This window comes from Peromyscus eremicus, chromosome 1, assembly GCF_949786415.1.
Source record: "Peromyscus eremicus chromosome 1, PerEre_H2_v1, whole genome shotgun sequence".
In the NCBI taxonomy this organism is placed as follows: domain Eukaryota; kingdom Metazoa; phylum Chordata; class Mammalia; order Rodentia; family Cricetidae; genus Peromyscus; species Peromyscus eremicus.
The window spans coordinates 100416287-100434690 of record NC_081416.1 but is presented as its reverse complement, the minus strand read 5'-3'; the positions used below and the strand labels follow the sequence as shown (position 1 = coordinate 100434690).

Below are 18404 nucleotides of genomic sequence, written 5' to 3'. Positions count from 1 at the left end.
AGATAGCCATTGCCAAGTGGAAAGTAGTAAGGAAACCTCATAGTTATCTCACAGGCTAGGACTCCTGGGAAAACAGGAGCCTGTAAATGGGGTAGGTGAGTTCACTGCAGTTCTACGATTTACATCTCAGCAAAGTTACAATCTCAGCAATGTTAATTGCTTCTAGGTGGGCTTCACACTGTCACACTCAGTGCCTAGCCAGTCTCCCCAGGTAGCCGTGGCATGCCGTTGGGTTGTATTTCCTTTGGGCACACCGTGATTGTGGAGTATCCATGGGACTTGTGGCCAGGAGACACAGTGGTCAGCCTGGACTACACCACTTGGCAGTTGAGAGAACCTGAACATCTGCACTGCAGCTTCATCATCCAGCTGACACCACTTACAAGTCAGGAAGAGCAGGTGTCAATCACACAGCATCAATCAAATTTCATAGTTTACACAGAGAATGTAAATTAGCTTCTGGAGAAGCCAAAGTTCTAAGCTCAACTGATTTAGGTGTGTAGAGTTACATAGGGGTGACAAAGACGAACATGATCACTTGTTTACCTCAGGTCTTCCACAGCACTGCACTGTTTGTCTCTGAAGAATGAATGTCTGTCTGCAAGGCTGACTTAAACACTGCTCTGTTGTAAGAAGCCAGGGTTCTTATGAGTGTGAGAAGGTACCGTCTCCCTGCCATCTCTAACTCTGGCCATCATGTTCATGAATGAGGCCAATCCCAATCTCATTCCAAGTAGGTGCTGCCAGATTTGGGCCCAGAAGCCTTCAGAGTTGGCTCACTCAGGGGGTGAGGAGTATGGCCCAGATCCTAGAGAGCCAAATATGCAGACCCTTGGCTTTGATTGCCAAGGCTCTGAAGCCTCTCAGAATCATATTAGACAGTGTTTTGCCATTGAAAGAAACTCAAAGTGAGAACATTCAGCTAGCTCTTTTGGATAAATGACTGAGGCCAAGGACCTCGGCAAAGCAGGTAACACCACACTGTACAGTAAGTGCTACTTGGCTCCAGCCAGGCTGCTGGACCGTAAGAGATACTGATCCACGTTGCCTTTCCGCCGGCTCACAGTCCGCCTCTCACTGTCAAATGTGCGCTGTGACTGCAGAGCCATCGGCTGGTCCTCTTCCTCCTCCTGCCATTTCTGCCCCACCTCACGCAGCCCTGACTCTTTGGGGGCCAGGCCCATGTCACTGCTGGGTGGTCGCAGTTTCTTAACACCATTTTGTTCCAAGTGCTTGGTCTTACAGCGCCTTTTCCGGCCCCTACGCAGGGAAGGAATTGGCTCCTCTCCTAGGCTGTCGATCAGAATGCCATTAGCCAGATCTAAATGACTGAGTGTCTTCAGCTGTTTCTTTGTTTTAAAGACCCCACCCAAAACATCACTCTTAGGCAGCACTGAATTAACTGCCGAGGTCTTCATGACTGTGCTTATGCAAGTTTTGTCTAATGTGGCATCTAGGGTGGACCTTGACTCCTCAAACTGCTCCCCTTCCAAAGAAGGCCCACTGGCTACTCCTCTGTACTCTGAGGAATGGCAGGTCTCCAGTGGAACCTCATGGCTCCTTTTTCTAACACAGTCCTGATCTACTCTTGTCTGGTTAACAGAAGGGAAATACTCAAGGGCAGTGGAGGTGGGCCCAGCACACTCTGAGAGCATCCGGGCCCTGGACAGTCTTGTACTTAAAGCCAGAGGCGGCCTCTCCTTGCTGGAATGGATAGCTTCCGAGCCTGGTACCTCCTCCCCTCCTTCAGGGGCCAGGGAGGTGAGAGTGGCTTTGGAAAGCGTCTTCTTGATCTGCCGCTCCTGGAAGATCTGTTCCCACTTCTTGAGGATCCGTGGACTAGCCTCGTAGGAAGTCTGCTTTTGCAGGCTTCTGTTCAGGTTTCGAGGTGTTGACTTGATGATGAGTGGACTTAGCACTCGGCCATCAGGGAGTCTCTTGGGAGGGGTGCATGGCGAGCAGACAATGGGCTTGAAGTGGTTGAGTTCTTCAGAGATGCTGTCGTTGCTCTCAGGGCTGATAGAGCGCTCTGGCTTATGCAAGGAAGCCAAGGACGAAAGGGAGCTGAAGGGCAGGCGCTTTTCTATGGTTAAGTCAGGGGCTGAGAGGCAGCGGTTGTTTTGAGTGGACAAGAGAACACCAATAATGGGGGTGGAGCCTGGAGTTATAGTTGTGACCTGAAAGAAATATAAAAGATTGTGTGTGTGTATTTTTCTTCACTTTTTGTATTGTTTATTTTTTATTTTTTTAAAACTTGTGTATATGTATGCACATGTATGTGCAGGTGTCCAAAGAGGCCAGAGAGCATGTTGAATCCCCTGGAGCTAGAATTATGGGAAGCAGCGGCCTGATATGGGTCTGGTTCTTGGCAAGAACAAGTGTTCTCAATTGCTGAGCCAGCCCTCCAGGCGTCTCATGCATGTATTTGTTTCTACGTAAGTCCTTTGGGTGGAGGGAGGACAGGGAAGGAAGGGAGGAAGGGTAATGTGCACCTGAAACTGGGGAAATTCCAGCCTAAAACACACACACACACACACACACACACACACACACACACACACACACACACACACCCCTGAAGGAGTCAGCAACATGAAAACTTCATGGAGATGGGGCTCATGGAAACCTTTAAAAAGGAGTCTATAATGGCTTAATATCCCCATCTGTCTACTAATTGGAAACTTCCTATCTGTCTATAGGATTCTCTGTGTACTATATAACCTGCCTGTGTGTGTGCTGAGGGGAGACAGAAGGGCAGAGAGCCCCAGCAGCAGCCTGAGGCTGAGGTGTACCTTGGCTCTGTTGGGTGGAGCTGCTCTGAGCCTGCTCTTCACTCTGTCCTGGACTGTGTCGCTGCAGCTCTGACTCCGTTGCACCTTGCTGTTTAGCTTCCTGAAAAAAGAAGACATAGTTACAATTAGTCCATACATGAGTTTAGAAAAGACCACAATCTCTTTTACCATTCTAAGCCATTCACCAAGAAAGACAATTTCTGTACGTAGCTATAATAGAAAACAGGTTACTTATTAACCAAATGCCAGAGAAAGACAAGACTCTTGTCTCTAGCCCCTGCCTGGGGAAGTAGAGAGGACCTCCCTCAGAAGGGCGTGTACAGCATGCAATTCCCTTACAAATAAAACCTGTTCTTCCTCTTAGACCCAAACCTCTTCTCAAGCAATCTAAGGCAGCCATGAAATGAAAAATGGAAGCACTTAGGAAGATGCACCACAGTGTTCTGTGTTTTTATTTAGGGAGTCAAAATTAAGTGTAGTCTCTTGCTTAACCCCATTACATTTGAGTTTCCAAACACTTAAGTCTCAATGACTTAAGAATCTTCCAGAACATATGATTTTTATCTTATGAATGATAACTTTACAATTTTTGTTTTACCTATTTTATGTGTGTGGGTGTTTTGCCTGCATGTATATCTGTGTTAACACATGCACACCTGGTGCCCATGTAGGCCAGAAGAGGGCGTTGAATCCCCTAGGACTAGAGTTACAAACAGTTGTGAGCTGCCATGTGCATGCATCTAACCTGGTCCTCTGGAAGAGCAGTCAGTGATCTTAACCACTGACTCGCCTCCTGAGCCCTCTATTATGACTTACAAACCACACTCCACAGTATTTGTATTGAGTGCTGCAGTCCACTACATTATAGTGTGATAAATGAAGTAACAGAGAAGTTGTTATAAAGCTAAATTTCTAAGTCATTTGTTGTTGTTTTTCACCCTCTCAAGAGTCTTATAGTTTAGGTTGTTACATTTGAGTCTTAGTTTCATTGTGAACTACACTTTGTTTGTGGTAAAAGGTTGGGGGTCTAACTTCTATCAGCTGTATGGAATGCCAGATGGAATCTACTATGGAGCTGCATGCACACAGCAAGCAGTCGCCTACACCACATGACAACTGACTTTTTTCCTTCTGCTTGACACATGTCTACCACACATTCATCACATAAGCAGTACATACAAGACACTGTTGGGCATTGCCCAGGCACCAAGAATACAGAACAGATGAGACAGTCAAGGTCTTCAGGGAATCAGAGACCAGTGAACAGACAAATAATTCAGTTTATACAATTTAAGAGCATAATAAAACAGTCATGGGATAAAAGGCAGAAATAGCATTAAAAAAGGGTTATAACTAAGATGGAATGAAAAAAACTGGAAAATCTATAGCATGTTCATTTTGCCAGATGAACAAGTATTTCCAATAAATCAAGACAGACACATAACTATGTAGATGATTCCAAACAAAAATTATTTCCTCAATTGACCCTAATTAGCTCTTTAATGGGGTGCATCATATGAACTCTTTTGTAGAAAAGATTTTAATGTCAGAACCGGCTCAGAGAAAACTTAGAAAGAAAAGAAGGAAGGAAGGGAGGGAGGGAGGGAGGGAGGGAGGGAGGGAGGGAGGGAGGATTATCTTAGTATTTTTGCACCCTGCATCTCTAGAGAAGACCTGTCCACCATAGAGAATGGCTTCTAGTCCAGCGCCTGTGTGGTTTTGCCCATTCTATTCTTATGGCCACATGGTGTTAACAGGAGAAAATGGTGGCTATGTAACACATAGTTGCACTTTAACAAGAAAACTCAGCACTTAACTCAAATGAGGTGAGACTCTCCCACAATTTTGGAGCAAGCAAAAAACTTCAACATCACCTTAAGAAGACAGCTTCTTAGAAGCAATCTGGCTTAATACTTTACCTAGAAAAATATTTAAGTTCATTTGCATTCCTAGAAACCACACAAACTATCAGTCATGTAAGCCACCTTGGTCGTTTGAATAGGAATGGTCCCCATAGACTCTTGTGTTTGAATGCTTGGCCCATAGGGAGTGGCACTATTAGGAGGTGTGGCCTTTGTTGGAGGAAGTGTATCACTAAGGGGATTGGTCTCATATACTCAAGTTATGCTCAGTGTGGCAGATAGTCTCCTGCTGCTGCCTGCAGATCAAGATGCAGAACTCTCAGCTCCTTCTCCAGCACCATGTCTGCCTACACAAAGCCGTACTTCCTGTCATGACAATAATGGACTAACTCTGAAACTTTAAGGCACCTCCAATTACTGTTTTCCTTTATAAGAGTTTCATTGGTCATGGTGTCTCTTCACAGCAACAAAAACCCTAACTCAGATACCACCACAAAAGGCTTTGTAAATAATGTGCACTTTGACCACGGATTTAGAGCTGAAAGAGGCGGCATTACTATTTCAGATACATGACTTTTAGTGAAGCAATCGGACAATGAGAGGAAAAGATTTCCTGACCAGTGCAAGAAAAAAGACCTTTGCAACTTCAGTACAGCAGCTCTCTGGAACAGTCTGATGCCACTGGAGGAGTCAAGCTGAAGCTGCACCTAAACCATGAATTCCAAATTCTGTACTGAGGAATTAACAATACAGGCTATGAATCCACCTTGTCAGGGTTAATGGCCAAGGTGACAGTTACTAGTCTGGTTTCAAGTCCAAATTATAGATACACAAATGACTATTGCCTGCAGCTGGGAAAACCATTTCACATCTCTCCCCCTCAACTCCATATTGGTGAAGGAAAAGACTCAGGGAGCAAACTTACATTTGTGGTGATGAAGCATACAATGAAGACACCCAAATGAGTTTCTGACAGAGAAAATATTTTTGATAAACTTTAGCATTGTCTACTTCTATGAAGAGTCCACTGGAACTTTTTTTATTATGGTTTTTCCTCCCTCCAAGGCTCGAAAACCTCAAGACTGATCATCATAAATGCCATATCACTGTAGTTTCCACTACCTGTAAAACTGCTTTTTCATTACCAAATCCATTGTAGACATCCCTACTTGCTGCAAGCCACAGGAAAACATTAATGGCATTCAGCTACTATCACAAAAGCTACTACTTGGAAAAGTCAAGGACTTCTCCAAAGGTCAAGCAAGCCATGGCTTAAGAAATCTTGGTGATATTTTAGCTTGTGTGTGTGTGTGTGTGTGTGTGTGTGTGTGTGTGTACACAAATTAGCTGGTTCCTAAAATGATTTTCTTGCATGCTTCCAAAAACTCCTAACAGTGTATTTATCTAAAATGCCTATCAAGCATCCAAGGCTGAACAAAACTACACCTGTCTCCTAGGTCAAGCAGATAGCTTTATTTCTTGTGCAATTTAGGGTGAGACCCTTTCTTATACAACCTTACTAACAGACCCCTAACTTCTTACCTAACCACTTCTAGGAATGTAGACTGAGCACACAGATCCACTTTTTAAAATACAAACCGGTCATTAGCACTCAGTTGACCTCCTCTTTTACCACCCCCATTATGGATTGTAAAAGAAAGCCTGGTGGTCACTGCCTGAGGAAAATTCTTACCTACCTTTATGACCCTGTAGAATTCAAGCCTGTGACCTTGCTCGACTAGGGGATTGCTTGGGTTTATTACTGGCTTCCTGGGAGATTTAGGAGAAACGTGGAGAACTTAGAGACGGAGAACAGAGAGGGATAAGGAGGATTAAGAGAGAACATGTGGACGAGATAGAAGATGAGGAAGAGCCAAATAGGGAAGTACTAGCTGGGTAAGAACGAGATGAAAAGGACCTAGATGAGGCAGAATTAAGATGAGAGAAGTAAGATAGAACATAGAGGAAGCAGTAGATAAATATAGAGAGAAATCAAGGCAAGAAAGGAGCGAGGCACGAGAACAGAACTAAGCTGTGTAAATAGGATGTTATTCCAGATGAATTAAAGCAAATGGACTAAAGAGCTCGGTGTGCTGAGATTCTATTTTCCTGAAAATAGTCCTCGCTGTTCGTAGTTCTCTCTCTGACCCCTGGGATGTATAATATTAAGGCTGGTCCCTCTAATATTATACAAGACCTACTGCCACAGTATCCTCCACCATAGCTGCCACCACCGTTTCTGGAACTATTGATGTTTCCTCCACAACCAAAGTTGTCACCACCACCAAGCTTGCCTCCATGACCACCAACCAAGTATTCAGGGCTATCTCAGCCCCTTTGGCTAGATGAAACATGAGCCATGCCTTACTTCAACAGTAAGGCTTTCCTCACGTCATAGCTGTGACCAACAGACAGTATTTCTGGACAGTCATACCTATGTAGTCATGGCCATCAAAGGTTACATAAGCAAAGCTCCTCTTCTGGATGCTGCCACAGTGAGCCATGACGTCAATCACTTCAGAATTCCCATGCTGTGTCAAACAATCTGTCAGAGCATGTTTGTGGTGGTTTGAACGGCCTCCATAAGCTTATATATATGAATGCTTAGTCATCAGGGAGTAGCATTCTTTTTAAAGGATTAGGAGGTGTGGTCTTGTTGGAGGAAGTGTGTCACTGGGGGTGGGCTTTGATATTTCAAAAGCCCACACCAGGCCCAGTGTCTGTCTCTGTCTCTGTGTCTCTGTCTTTGTCTCTCTCTCTCTCTCTGCCTATGGATCAGGATGTAACTCTCAGCTACTGCTCTAGTACCTGCTTGCATGCTGCCATGCTTCCTGCCATGAGGATAATGAACTAAACCTCTGAAACTTGTAAGCAAGCCTCCAATTTAATGTTTTCTTCAATAAGAGTTGCCACAGTCATGGTGTCTCTTCACAGCAATAGAACACGGACTAAGATAATGTTTCTCCAGTATCTTCTTTAATGCTCCTGAAAAAAATCTTCCACAGTGAAATGGGTGCCTCATCTTCTGAGGTCACCTTCTGTAGATCTGCTCTTCCATCCTCCCCGTGAAGCCTTACAGGCTTGTCTGCATATACCTCTTTTACAGCCGTTTACGTGACCAACCCACAGCCCTTGAGGAACTGAGTGCTTGGCTATCTCAGGAATGCCCTGTTGGACTCTCACGAAGCTGCTTAGGCTCCACAGGAGACTTGGGACTTGAACATGACAGCTATGGGGGACAGGCTCCAATTGATGCTTCTTTCTGGGTCGGTCATGCACATATAATATCGAATTAACTGTCTCAAAAACTAAACTAATAGTGGAACCTTGCCTGACTTGAATATTTGTAAGATGAGCCCTAAGATCCAGGTTACATAATACTGACCTTACTGTGAGCTAACAAAGTCTAAAGTCAGTGTTTGCATATTAACTGGTCCATGGCAAGGATAGGCTAGGAGACAGGGAAGAAGATATGGAAGAGATATTCTACAAGCACACGCCTCTATGCTTGTGCAGTTCTGACCAAGAGAGAATAACTTTTAAGGCCTTTATGTACTGGCATATTAATCTGCAGGCTCTCTTTCAGAAGAAAGAATTATACCAGCCTAAGGGTAGAGGCAAAGCTGGTGAGAAGCAATACACCCATTCAGCATGGACTCCAACAGAGGCAATGTCCCTTTGGTACAGTAATATTAATTTATTTTTAAAGTTATTTCACATTATAATATTAATTGTGATTTCTGGCTTTATTGGAAAAAAATGACTTATTTTTTTCTTCCTGTTTCATAATCATTAAGATGTAACTATGACTGGGTATAGTAATCAGGAAGTGACAAGTACTCTGATGTGCAGTGCTGGAAGGACATTGTACTTCTGCTCACACACAGTGAGTCTATCTTCTTCATCACTGTGTGTGTGTCACAGGCTTACCCACTTACTGGGTTCTGAGTCTATCAACTACGCTAACTGTCTAAGACAAATGGCCATTCCACAAATATCACACAGCAAATAAACACCCAGGAAGGGCCCCACAGGAGTGACTGTTACTCCAGGGACGACACCTAAGAGTAAAACACTTTTATAAAGGCCACCAAACTGCTTCAGAAGAACACACACAAAGGTTTCAGGAACAGACTTGATTGCATCAGAGACCTTCCAGGACAGAACCTCTGACCAAGTTATTAAACTTGGTAGCTTGTCCCGGTTACACAGAGACCAGTGACTTCTCCAGGAAAGAAGAGTCCATGTGTGTCCAGAGAGGCAGCAAAAAAAAGAGCTACTACATCGTGCTGGCAGGAAAGAAAACATGAGCCCTAGCAGGAAGGATGACTAAGGCCAGCTTTAAGGAAAAAAGACAACAAAATGGGGTCAAGACTGTGCTGCATGCCCCTATATTAAAACAGAGCACAGCATGGAGCAGCCACTTTCAAAATGTTTACTAAACAAATGAGTGACTGCCCACCTGCCCGCCCTTCATTATTCCTCCAGGATCCAGCAACCATCCAACCTTGCTTTCTTTTTCTCCCCAGGACTTGCAAAGGCTAAAGGATCCAGAAATTCCTTGACCAGGGTTTTTAAAAACTTCCTGAAACCCATGTTAGATCTAGGCAAGGAAAAGAAACTCAACACAGGCCTCACCCCTTCTAAGAGTTTTAAAGTCCAGAGGGAAAGTCTACAGATACTGTCAAACAGAAGAAAACTCATCATTTCCATAGGAGAAAGGGTCACACTTTGCAGCTATGAAATCAACAGAATCCATCCAGAAAGAGGATGCCAGAAATGGGTAAATATGACTTTTCTATAAAAATTCAGGGGGGGCTGAGAAGAATGAGTTTGATTTCAAAGACCACTTGCAATCCTAATGCTAGTAAGGTGGGGACAAGCGGGTCCTAGGCTCCTTGGGCAGTCTTCTGGCCCACTTGGCAAGCTTCAGGCCAATCAGGTGCCCTGTCTCAAAGAATAAGGTAGATGGCTCCTGAGGAACATCACTGGGAGTTAACCTTTGACACACACACACACACACACACACACACACACACACACACACACACGAGCCACTTCTTTGTAACACTTTTTTTTTAATGGTTTTTTTCAAGACAGGGTTTCTCTGTAGCCCTGGCTGTCTGGCTGTCCTGGAACTCACTCTGTAGCCCAGGCTGGCCTCAAACTCACAGAGATCCACCTGCCTCTGCCTCCAAAGTGCTGGGATTAAAGGCATGTGCCACCACTACCCGGCTGTAATCTACATTTGAAAATTCAGTTCCTACCTCTTTTTACTCCTTCTACTTGTCAGCAGCCCCTGTTATCCCCCAAATGAAGGAACTCTGAATTCAGCTGTCAGTTTCTTACCCTGCCAGGAAAGCTAAGGAGTAGGAGCTGTTCTTGGAAACAAAGGCCGAGCGATGAGTCTGGATCATTTGGCCCCGAGAAGGCTCTTCATTCTCTGAATCTGAGAGACGTGCAGGACACTGGCAAGGAGACAAGGGAGATAAGATTGGGGTTCCCATCGGATCTATCAGAGGTATGGTTTCAAAGTTCAATCTCTAAGTCACTTTTCGGAGTTCCAATCTGATTACAAATGCTTTCTGAAAATAGTAATTGCAAATGTGGCTTTAACTGAAAATATCCCAAATCAAATTGACCCATTATCAAATTGCATATGATATTTTCTTTCAACTCTGGGAGAGAGGTGACAGACTCAATGCAGGTAAACAATGGCGATCTCTATGCACTTGGGTCTCTTTTCATAACCAGTTTGGTACCAAGCAAAAGACTGTTCAGATTCCCTCTCTTTAAAGGGTCACTCTAGGTTCAATGATTCATCTTTAAGTCTGTTTTTGCTGTCTCTAAATCGGTGGTTCTCAACATGTGGGCTGTGACCCCCTTGACAAACCTCTGTCTCCAAGATATTTACATTATGATTCATAAGAGTAGCAAAATCACAGTTATGAAATAGCAAACGAGAATAATCTTATGGTTGGGATCACCACACCATGAGGGACTGTATTAAAGCATCACAGAATTAGGAAGGTTGAGAACCACTGCTCTACTGTAAAGATTTTGCTAAGCTGATAAAGTATTAAATAAGCTAACATAAATCTTTAAAAAATAATGCCGGGCGTTGGTGGCGCACGCCTTTAATCCCAGCACTCGGGAGGCAGAGCCAGGCGGATCTCTGTGAGTTCGAGGCCAGCCTGGGCTACCAAGTGAGTTCCAGGAAAGGCGCAAAGCTACACAGAGAAACCCTGTCTCGAAAAACAAAAAAAAAAACAAACAAAAAAAAAAAAATAGACTTTACTTTTATTAAATAGTATTACAGAAAAAAAGCTTAGTTTTATACTATTCACCAAATTCCTTTTAACTGATGAAAACTAAATTTCATTATTGCAAATAAATATATTTGCATTATTGCAAATAAACATAGACAAAAGCTACCTATGTCTCTAAGCTTCCATGCCCACAACCTAGAAACATTAGGTAGGAAATGTTTACCTTTCGTCTTTCTTTCACCTTGGATATAAATAAGTCTAAGGGTCCTTAAGACAGTACAGAGCATCGGGTAAATGAAATGTCTGCAGTGACACTGTCCCTCCCAAGGGGAAGCAGGTGTGGTGCCTTCACACACCACAGAAAAGAGCTCATCATGCACACCACACTTTCTAGGGGGCAACTGAGCTTCAAAGCACACTTCCTTCACCTAGTCTTCTACTTTTAGTAATTTACCACAGTGTTGTTTAAGACAGCAAGGTATCTTCAGGAGATTAAAATAGTCACATACATTGTATTAGGGGAAAATTGAAGAAAGATAGGAATTCTTTATTTACAAGGAAAGGCACACATTGCACTTAGAAAACAGGTCAGATTAGGATAATTACCAAAATGCCTGTAGGGGTTACTTCTATGTTGTAGGATAATTAATCTTTCACTTCTGATTTATAATCCTTAATAACTGTTAGCTATACTGTTCTGTTTTCCAACAATTCACATCATTATTGAAGTAATGGTACCATAAGAAAACAACAAATCAAACATTTTATTTCCATTATAAAGAATAATAGATATTCTCTCCTTCTTTCTTAGAAAGTTTAATAATTTCATGAGCATGCATCAGAAACTTGTGAGGGCCAAGGAATTGTAGGAGGTTTTTAACTAGGTCAGACACATGTCAACAAACAATCTCATACAGAAACAAACATAAAAATCTATAATGAGGGGCTAGAGAGATGGTTCAGTGGGTAAGAGAGCTGATTGCTCTTCCAGAGGACCCAGGTTCAATTCCCAGCACCCACATGGCAGCTCACAACTGTCTCTAACTCCAAGATCTGACACCCTCACACAGACATACATGCAGGCAAAATACCAACGCAAAAATAAATAAATAAATAAATAAATTTAAAAAAATTTATAGTGGGAGCATGAAATCTTGTAAAAGTCACAATTATGAAGGGTGGAGTGAGAAAGGGAGGATGAATGAAGTGAGCAATCTCTACCAGTTTAAAGGTGACAGCTTTTCAACTGGACAAAGAGAAACAAACAGCAAGCTGTTGAAAATGTACCTGAGGAGGGAAAGCAGAATGTAGATGTTGGCAGCAAACCATTCTGCTCCCAAGAGCCTTGGAGCATACTCAAGGATGGAAAGACTAGCTAGAATCATGGTAAGGAAGGACCTGGGCGCTGGGTGAAGACTTCTCATCTAGTTCTCAAAGAAATGGAGAGCCACTGAGGTTTGGTGATGGGAAAGTGTAATGACTCGTCTCCTCAGGACACACCCTTAATACAAAGAGTCCTCTGGCTGCCTTTCCATTGAGACAATTTCAGATTCTCTTGGGTCCCAATTTTAATATAATGAAATCGTGTGTTCAAGACCAAACACTTGCCTTTTCCCTACTACAGGGGCCTGAATACAGGGCTTTGCACATGCCAGTCAAGTGCTCCTCTACTCCACCGTCCAGTCAAGTGCTCCTCTACTCCACAGTCCAGTCAAGTGCTCCTCTACTCCACTGTCAAGTGCTCCTCTACTCTACTGTCAAGTGCTCCTCTACTCCACTGTCAAATGCTCCTCCACTCCACTGTCAAGTGCTCCTCCACTCCACCATCCAGTCAAGTGCTCCTCCACTCTACCATCCAGTCAAGTGCTCCTCCACTCCACTGTCCAGTCAAGTCTCCTCCACTCCACCGTCCAGTCAAGTGCTCCTCTACTCCACCATCCAGTCAAGTGCTCCTCCACTCCACCGTCCAGTCAAGTGCTCCTCCACTCCACTGTCCAGTCAAGTGCTCTTCCACTCCACTGTCAAGTGTTCCTCTACTCCACCATCCAGTCAAGTGCTCCTCTACTCCACTTTCAAGTGCTCCTCCACTCCACCGTCCAGTCAAGTGCTCCTCCACTCCACCGTCCAGTCAAGTGCTCCTCCACTCCACCATCCAGTTAAGTGCTCCTCCACTCCACTGTCCAGTCAAGCGCTCCTCCACTCTACTGTCCAGTCAAGTGCTCCTCTACTCCACCACCCAGTCAAGTGCTCCTCTACTCCACCATCCAGTCAAATGCTCCTCTACTCCACTTTCAAGTGTTCTTCCACTCCACTGTCTAGTCAAGTGCTTCTCCACTCCACCATCCAGTTAAGTGCTCCTCCACTCCACTGTCCAGTCAAGTGCTCCTCCACTCTACCATCCAGTCAAGTGCTCCTCTACTCCACTGTCAAGTGCTCCTCTACTCCACTGTCCAGTCAAGTGCTCCTCCACTCCACTGTCAAGTGCTCCTCCACTCCATCATCTAGTCAAATGTTCCTCCACTCCACTATCCAGTCAAGCGCTCCTCTACTCCACCATCCAGTCAAGTGCTCCTCCACTCCACTGTCCAGTCAAGTGCTCCTCCACTCCACCATCCAGTCAAGTGCTCCTCCACTCCACTGTCCAGTCAAGTCTCCTCCACTCCACCGTCCAGTCAAGTGCTCCTCTACTCCACCATCCAGTCAAGTGCTCCTCCACTCCACCGTCCAGTCAAGTGCTCCTCCACTCCACTGTCCAGTCAAGTGCTCCTCCACTCCACTGTCAAGTGTTCCTCTACTCCACCATCCAGTCAAGTGCTCCTCTACTCCACTTTCAAGTGCTCCTCCACTCCACCGTCCAGTCAAGTGCTCCTCCACTCCACCGTCCAGTCAAGTGCTCCTCCACTCCACCATCCAGTTAAGTGCTCCTCCACTCCACTGTCCAGTCAAGCGCTCCTCCACTCTACTGTCCAGTCAAGTGCTCCTCTACTCCACCACCCAGTCAAGTGCTCCTCTACTCCACCATCCAGTCAAATGCTCCTCTACTCCACTTTCAAGTGTTCTTCCACTCCACTGTCCAGTCAAGTGCTTCTCCACTCCACCATCCAGTTAAGTGCTCCTCCACTCCACTGTCCAGTCAAGTGCTCCTCCACTCTACCATCCAGTCAAGTGCTCCTCTACTCCACCATCCAGTCAAGTGCTCCTCTACTCCACTGTCAAGTGCTCCTCTACTCCACCGTCCAGTCAAGTGCTCCTCCACTCCACTGTCAAGTGCTCCTCCACTCCATCATCTAGTCAAATGTTCCTCCACTCCACTATCCAGTCAAGCGCTCCTCTACTCCACTGTCAAGCGCTCCTCTACTCCACCATCCAGTCAAGTGCTCCTCCACTCCACTGTCCAGTCAAGTGCTCCTCCACTCCACCGTCCAGTCAAGTGCTCCTCCACTCCACTGTCCAGTCAAGTGCTCCTCCACTCCACTGTCCAGTCAAGTGCTCCTCCACTCCACTGTCAAGTGCTCCTCCACTCCACTGTCCAGTCAAGTGCTCCTCTACTCCACCATCCAGTCAAGTGCTCCTCTACTCCACCATCCAGTCAAGTGCTCCTCTACTCCACTATCAGGTGCTCCTCTACTCCACTGTCAAGTGCTCCTCTACTCCACTATCAGGTGCTCCTCTACTCCACTGTCAAGTGCTCCTCTACTCCACTATCAGGTGCTCCTCTACTCCACTGTCAAGTGCTCCTCTACTCCACTATCAGGTGCTCCTCCACTCCACTGTCCAGCCCTTGTTGGAATTTTTATTTTCAACAGTCTCCCTGAGTTGCCCGGGCTAGCTTTGAACTCACTCTCAGGTCCAATCAGACCATGACATTGCAATCTTCCAACTTCAGTCTCTAAAGCTGTTGAGAGCACAAGCCTACATCAGTCTAAAAACTATTAAAGACATGTAAAAGTTCTCAAAAATATAAAAGGAATTAGGAGGGTAGAAAAGGGCAGGATCATAAAAATCCAAAACAGGTTAGATTTCACTCACTGTGCTTTGCGTTGACAATGTTGTGAACTTGGCCATTACCAATAAAGGAATCTGAAGATCTGTATTTTCTGATTCCTCTAAAGAAGTGAACTGCACTGGTGTAACTGCTTTCTACTTCAAAGACGGTAGTGCCCAAAGCAAAGTAATTATGACTCCCAGTCGTGACATGAAATCAGTATTAGAGAACAGTTCCTGGACCTGCAGGCTCCTTCCATGGAAGGATCATCTGTCTCAAGATTTGGGGGCTTTCAGACTGTTTGCCTGAGGCCATTACGATTAGAAAGAAGCAAAGCTGCAGCCTTCAAAGACCACAGTGCACAGCTGGGGCTGTAGTAAAACCAGCATACGTCCATCCATCCTACTGATGCCTCCTAAGCCATGCACAGGCATCCTTACTAGCAGCAGGCCTCAGCTTTTCGAGGTTCCCGGGGTGCATGTCATTGAGAGTGCACAGCATTTTATGCTTGTTAAATGGAATCTTGTACAGGATTGAAAATTTGTAAATTCAAGTGCCTCTGTTTTATTCTTATTGTTTTGAGAAAGAGCCTTGCTACATATATTGCCCAGGCAGGCCTAGAACTCACTACAGAGCTCAGGATAGCTTGACTGTAACTGTCCTGCCTCAACCTACCAAGTGCTGCTGTTACAGATGTGTGTCACCCTGGTCTGTTTCCAAGTGGATACTTTTAATAATAATTAATGACAATTGAGACTACAACCAGAATCATATGTCATCTGCATATGCAGTCAGCAAATACACTGACCCAAGACAGCTTAAAAAAATGTCTATTTCTGAAGCTCAGGAAAAATGCCTTTATACAAACTAAGCCAGCAGGTGGACAGGAAACAACCTGGCCAGAGTACAGTGAGTGGTAATGCTGGCTGTGGAGAGCTGTTCTCCTAGTCTCCCCACCCCCCCACCCCCCGCCAATGTGTGTGGATGTGTGTTCTTATTTATTTTTATTGTATGAATATTTGGCCTGCATGTCCCCCACGTGCATGACTGATCCCCATGAAAGTCAGAAAAGGGTATCAGATCCCCTGGAGTTATAGGATGCTGTGGGCCACCATGTGGGTGTTGGGAATCAAACTGAGGTCCTCTGCAGGACCAGCAATCTCTCCAGCCCTGCTCTTTCCTACTCTTTTATGTTGCCTATCTTCATACATATTAAGGCTTCATTAATTTCAAACCATTAAAAAAGTAACCTGAAAATTTAACAAGGCTATAAAAATACTTAAAAGATATGACTCAAAATATATACAACAATCAGTAGATGTTCAACCCCCATTGTAACTAGAATTGATATTAAACTGTTATTTTTCCAAATGAATATAATTACATTTTCAAAAAGAACTTTCTTGGTCCAGTGAGACAGGTTGATGGCTGAAGGTACCTCATCGTTTGAGTTTAATCCCCACGATCCACATGATGGAAAGAGAACTGACTCTCACAGTTTGTCTTTTGACCACCACATGTGTGCAAGGGTATGCATATGCTTACACACATACAAATGAGCAATGGAAAATAGTAATGAAAACATTAAAGCAAGATTTGGCCCAATCATGTGCCTAATTGGTTAAGCTTAGACTGCTCATCTAATATTGAGGACAGATTTGTTTGTTTGTTTGTTTTTGTTTTTCAAGACAGGGTTTCTCTGCATAACCACCCTGGTTGTCCTGGAACTCGAGATTTGTAGTCCAGACTAGCTTTGAAATCACAGAGATCCACCTGCCTCTTCCTCTGGAGTGATGGGATTAAAGGTGTGTATGACCACGCCCAGCTGAGGACATACTTTTATCTAAGCATTGTTCTGCGTAAGGGATTATAGAGGTAAAGGAAAGTAAAATACAGCTTTAAAGAAATCTAACTGAGGATACTAAGATGTATAAAGTTTAATGTAAACAACCAGCACATATGTCAATATGATGGTATACATACAAAGCTTATCACATGTTGTTAATATTCTGATCCCGCCCCTTGGCGCCACCCTGTGTCCTGATGTAAATGTCTCTTTTTAAGGAAAAACTTGGCCCATTTCTCTCTCTCTCTCTCTCTGTCTCTGTCTCTGTCTCTGTCTCTCTCTCTCTCTCTCTCTCTCCCTCCCTCCCTCCCTCCCTCCCTCCCTCCCTCCCTCCACTCCCACGAGGTATGCACCCCTGGACTCCCCTCTTCCTCTCCCTTTCCCTCTCTCTGTCTCCCTCTTTCTGTCTCTCTGCCTCTTCATCACTCTATTATAATAAACTCTCCATGTGGATGCAGCCTCTGGGGATGTGAATGTCCACCTGCCATGCCTGCATGGAGTGGGTCACATGCCAGCCTGCCACTGCATCTGCCCAATGTGCCAGCATAGTTCCCTGCACGCATAGGATACCCTGGGGGGGGCATAATAATAATTTATAACACATGTAGCACACTATCCCAGGTTGCCACAGGTTCCACTGTCCCATTCAAAATTACTTCCTCCATCTCAATCTGAACAGAAAGCGCTTCCCTACTCTTAGGCTGCACAGTCAATGGGTAGGTATTTCTGGCACCATCAGATCCACATCCCTGGCTGAACTGCTGGACTGAAGCAGATGTGCATCCAGGTGACCACTAACCTGCTCCAGACTTGTTTTCAACACTACTACTGGCTCATCTCTTTTTTTCTGTTCATCTGTTTTTCTTTTCCCCATTTCTGAATCCTCCTGCAGTATCTTGTGGATCTGATCTTCACAAGTTTTTTCTTCTTGTAACTTCTCTTCTCTCAGCTGAAAAATACAAATCATACAGACAGTGGAGTTTAAAGAAATCTCAGACTTCAAAACCTCTTTAGACTAGTCAAGTGGCAGCCTCCAGGGTGACTCTCATTAGACATGGCCACCCCAATTTTTACATAAATCTGCTTTTACTTGGCTCTACCTAACATACTTCACAGAGTAAGACAGAATTGCTCTGCATTCTTTATTTTCCCCAATAAACTTTGTATATAAGTAAATATGAACAATTGTGTGTATATATAGTCTAAGATGAGGTTATGATTTTTTTTAATTTTATTTCTTTATTTATTTATTTAGGTTTTTTCGAGACAGTTTCTCTGTGTAGCTTTGTGCCTTTCCTGGAACTCACTCGGTAGCCCAGGCTGGCCTTGAACTCACATAGATCCACCTGCCTCTGCCTCCCAAGTGCTGGGATTAAAGGCGTGCGCCATCACTGCCCGGCCGAGGTTATGGTTTTTAAATGATTTATTATTATTATTATTATTATTATTATTATTATTATTATTATTATTACATGCCGACTGCAGTTTCTCCTCCCTTCTCTCCTCCAAGTCCCTCCCCATCCACCCCCTCCGTTTCCCTTGAGAAAAGGACAGGCCTCCCATGGATATCAACAAAATATGGCATATTAAGTTGCAGTAAGACTAGGCATCTCCCCTCATATTAAGGCTGGGAAAGGTGACCCAGTATGA

At 44.4% G+C, this 18404-nt stretch overlaps 1 protein-coding gene across 1 annotated transcript in view; it reads right to left on the bottom strand.

The window, feature by feature from the left end:
- Nucleotides 1–18404, bottom strand: part of Rnf169 (ring finger protein 169) — a 109528-nt gene that overhangs the window by 4150 nt on the left and 86974 nt on the right. Inside the window, exons 3-6 of the mRNA XM_059270611.1 lie at nt 17554–17703; nt 10004–10122; nt 2793–2892; nt 547–2177 (exon numbers count right to left, since the gene is read on the bottom strand). Of these exons, the coding sequence (XP_059126594.1) occupies nt 996–2177; nt 2793–2892; nt 10004–10122; nt 17554–17703 (1551 nt within the window). The 3' untranslated portion in view covers nt 547–995. The remainder of the gene's footprint in view (nt 1–546; nt 2178–2792; nt 2893–10003; nt 10123–17553; nt 17704–18404) is intronic.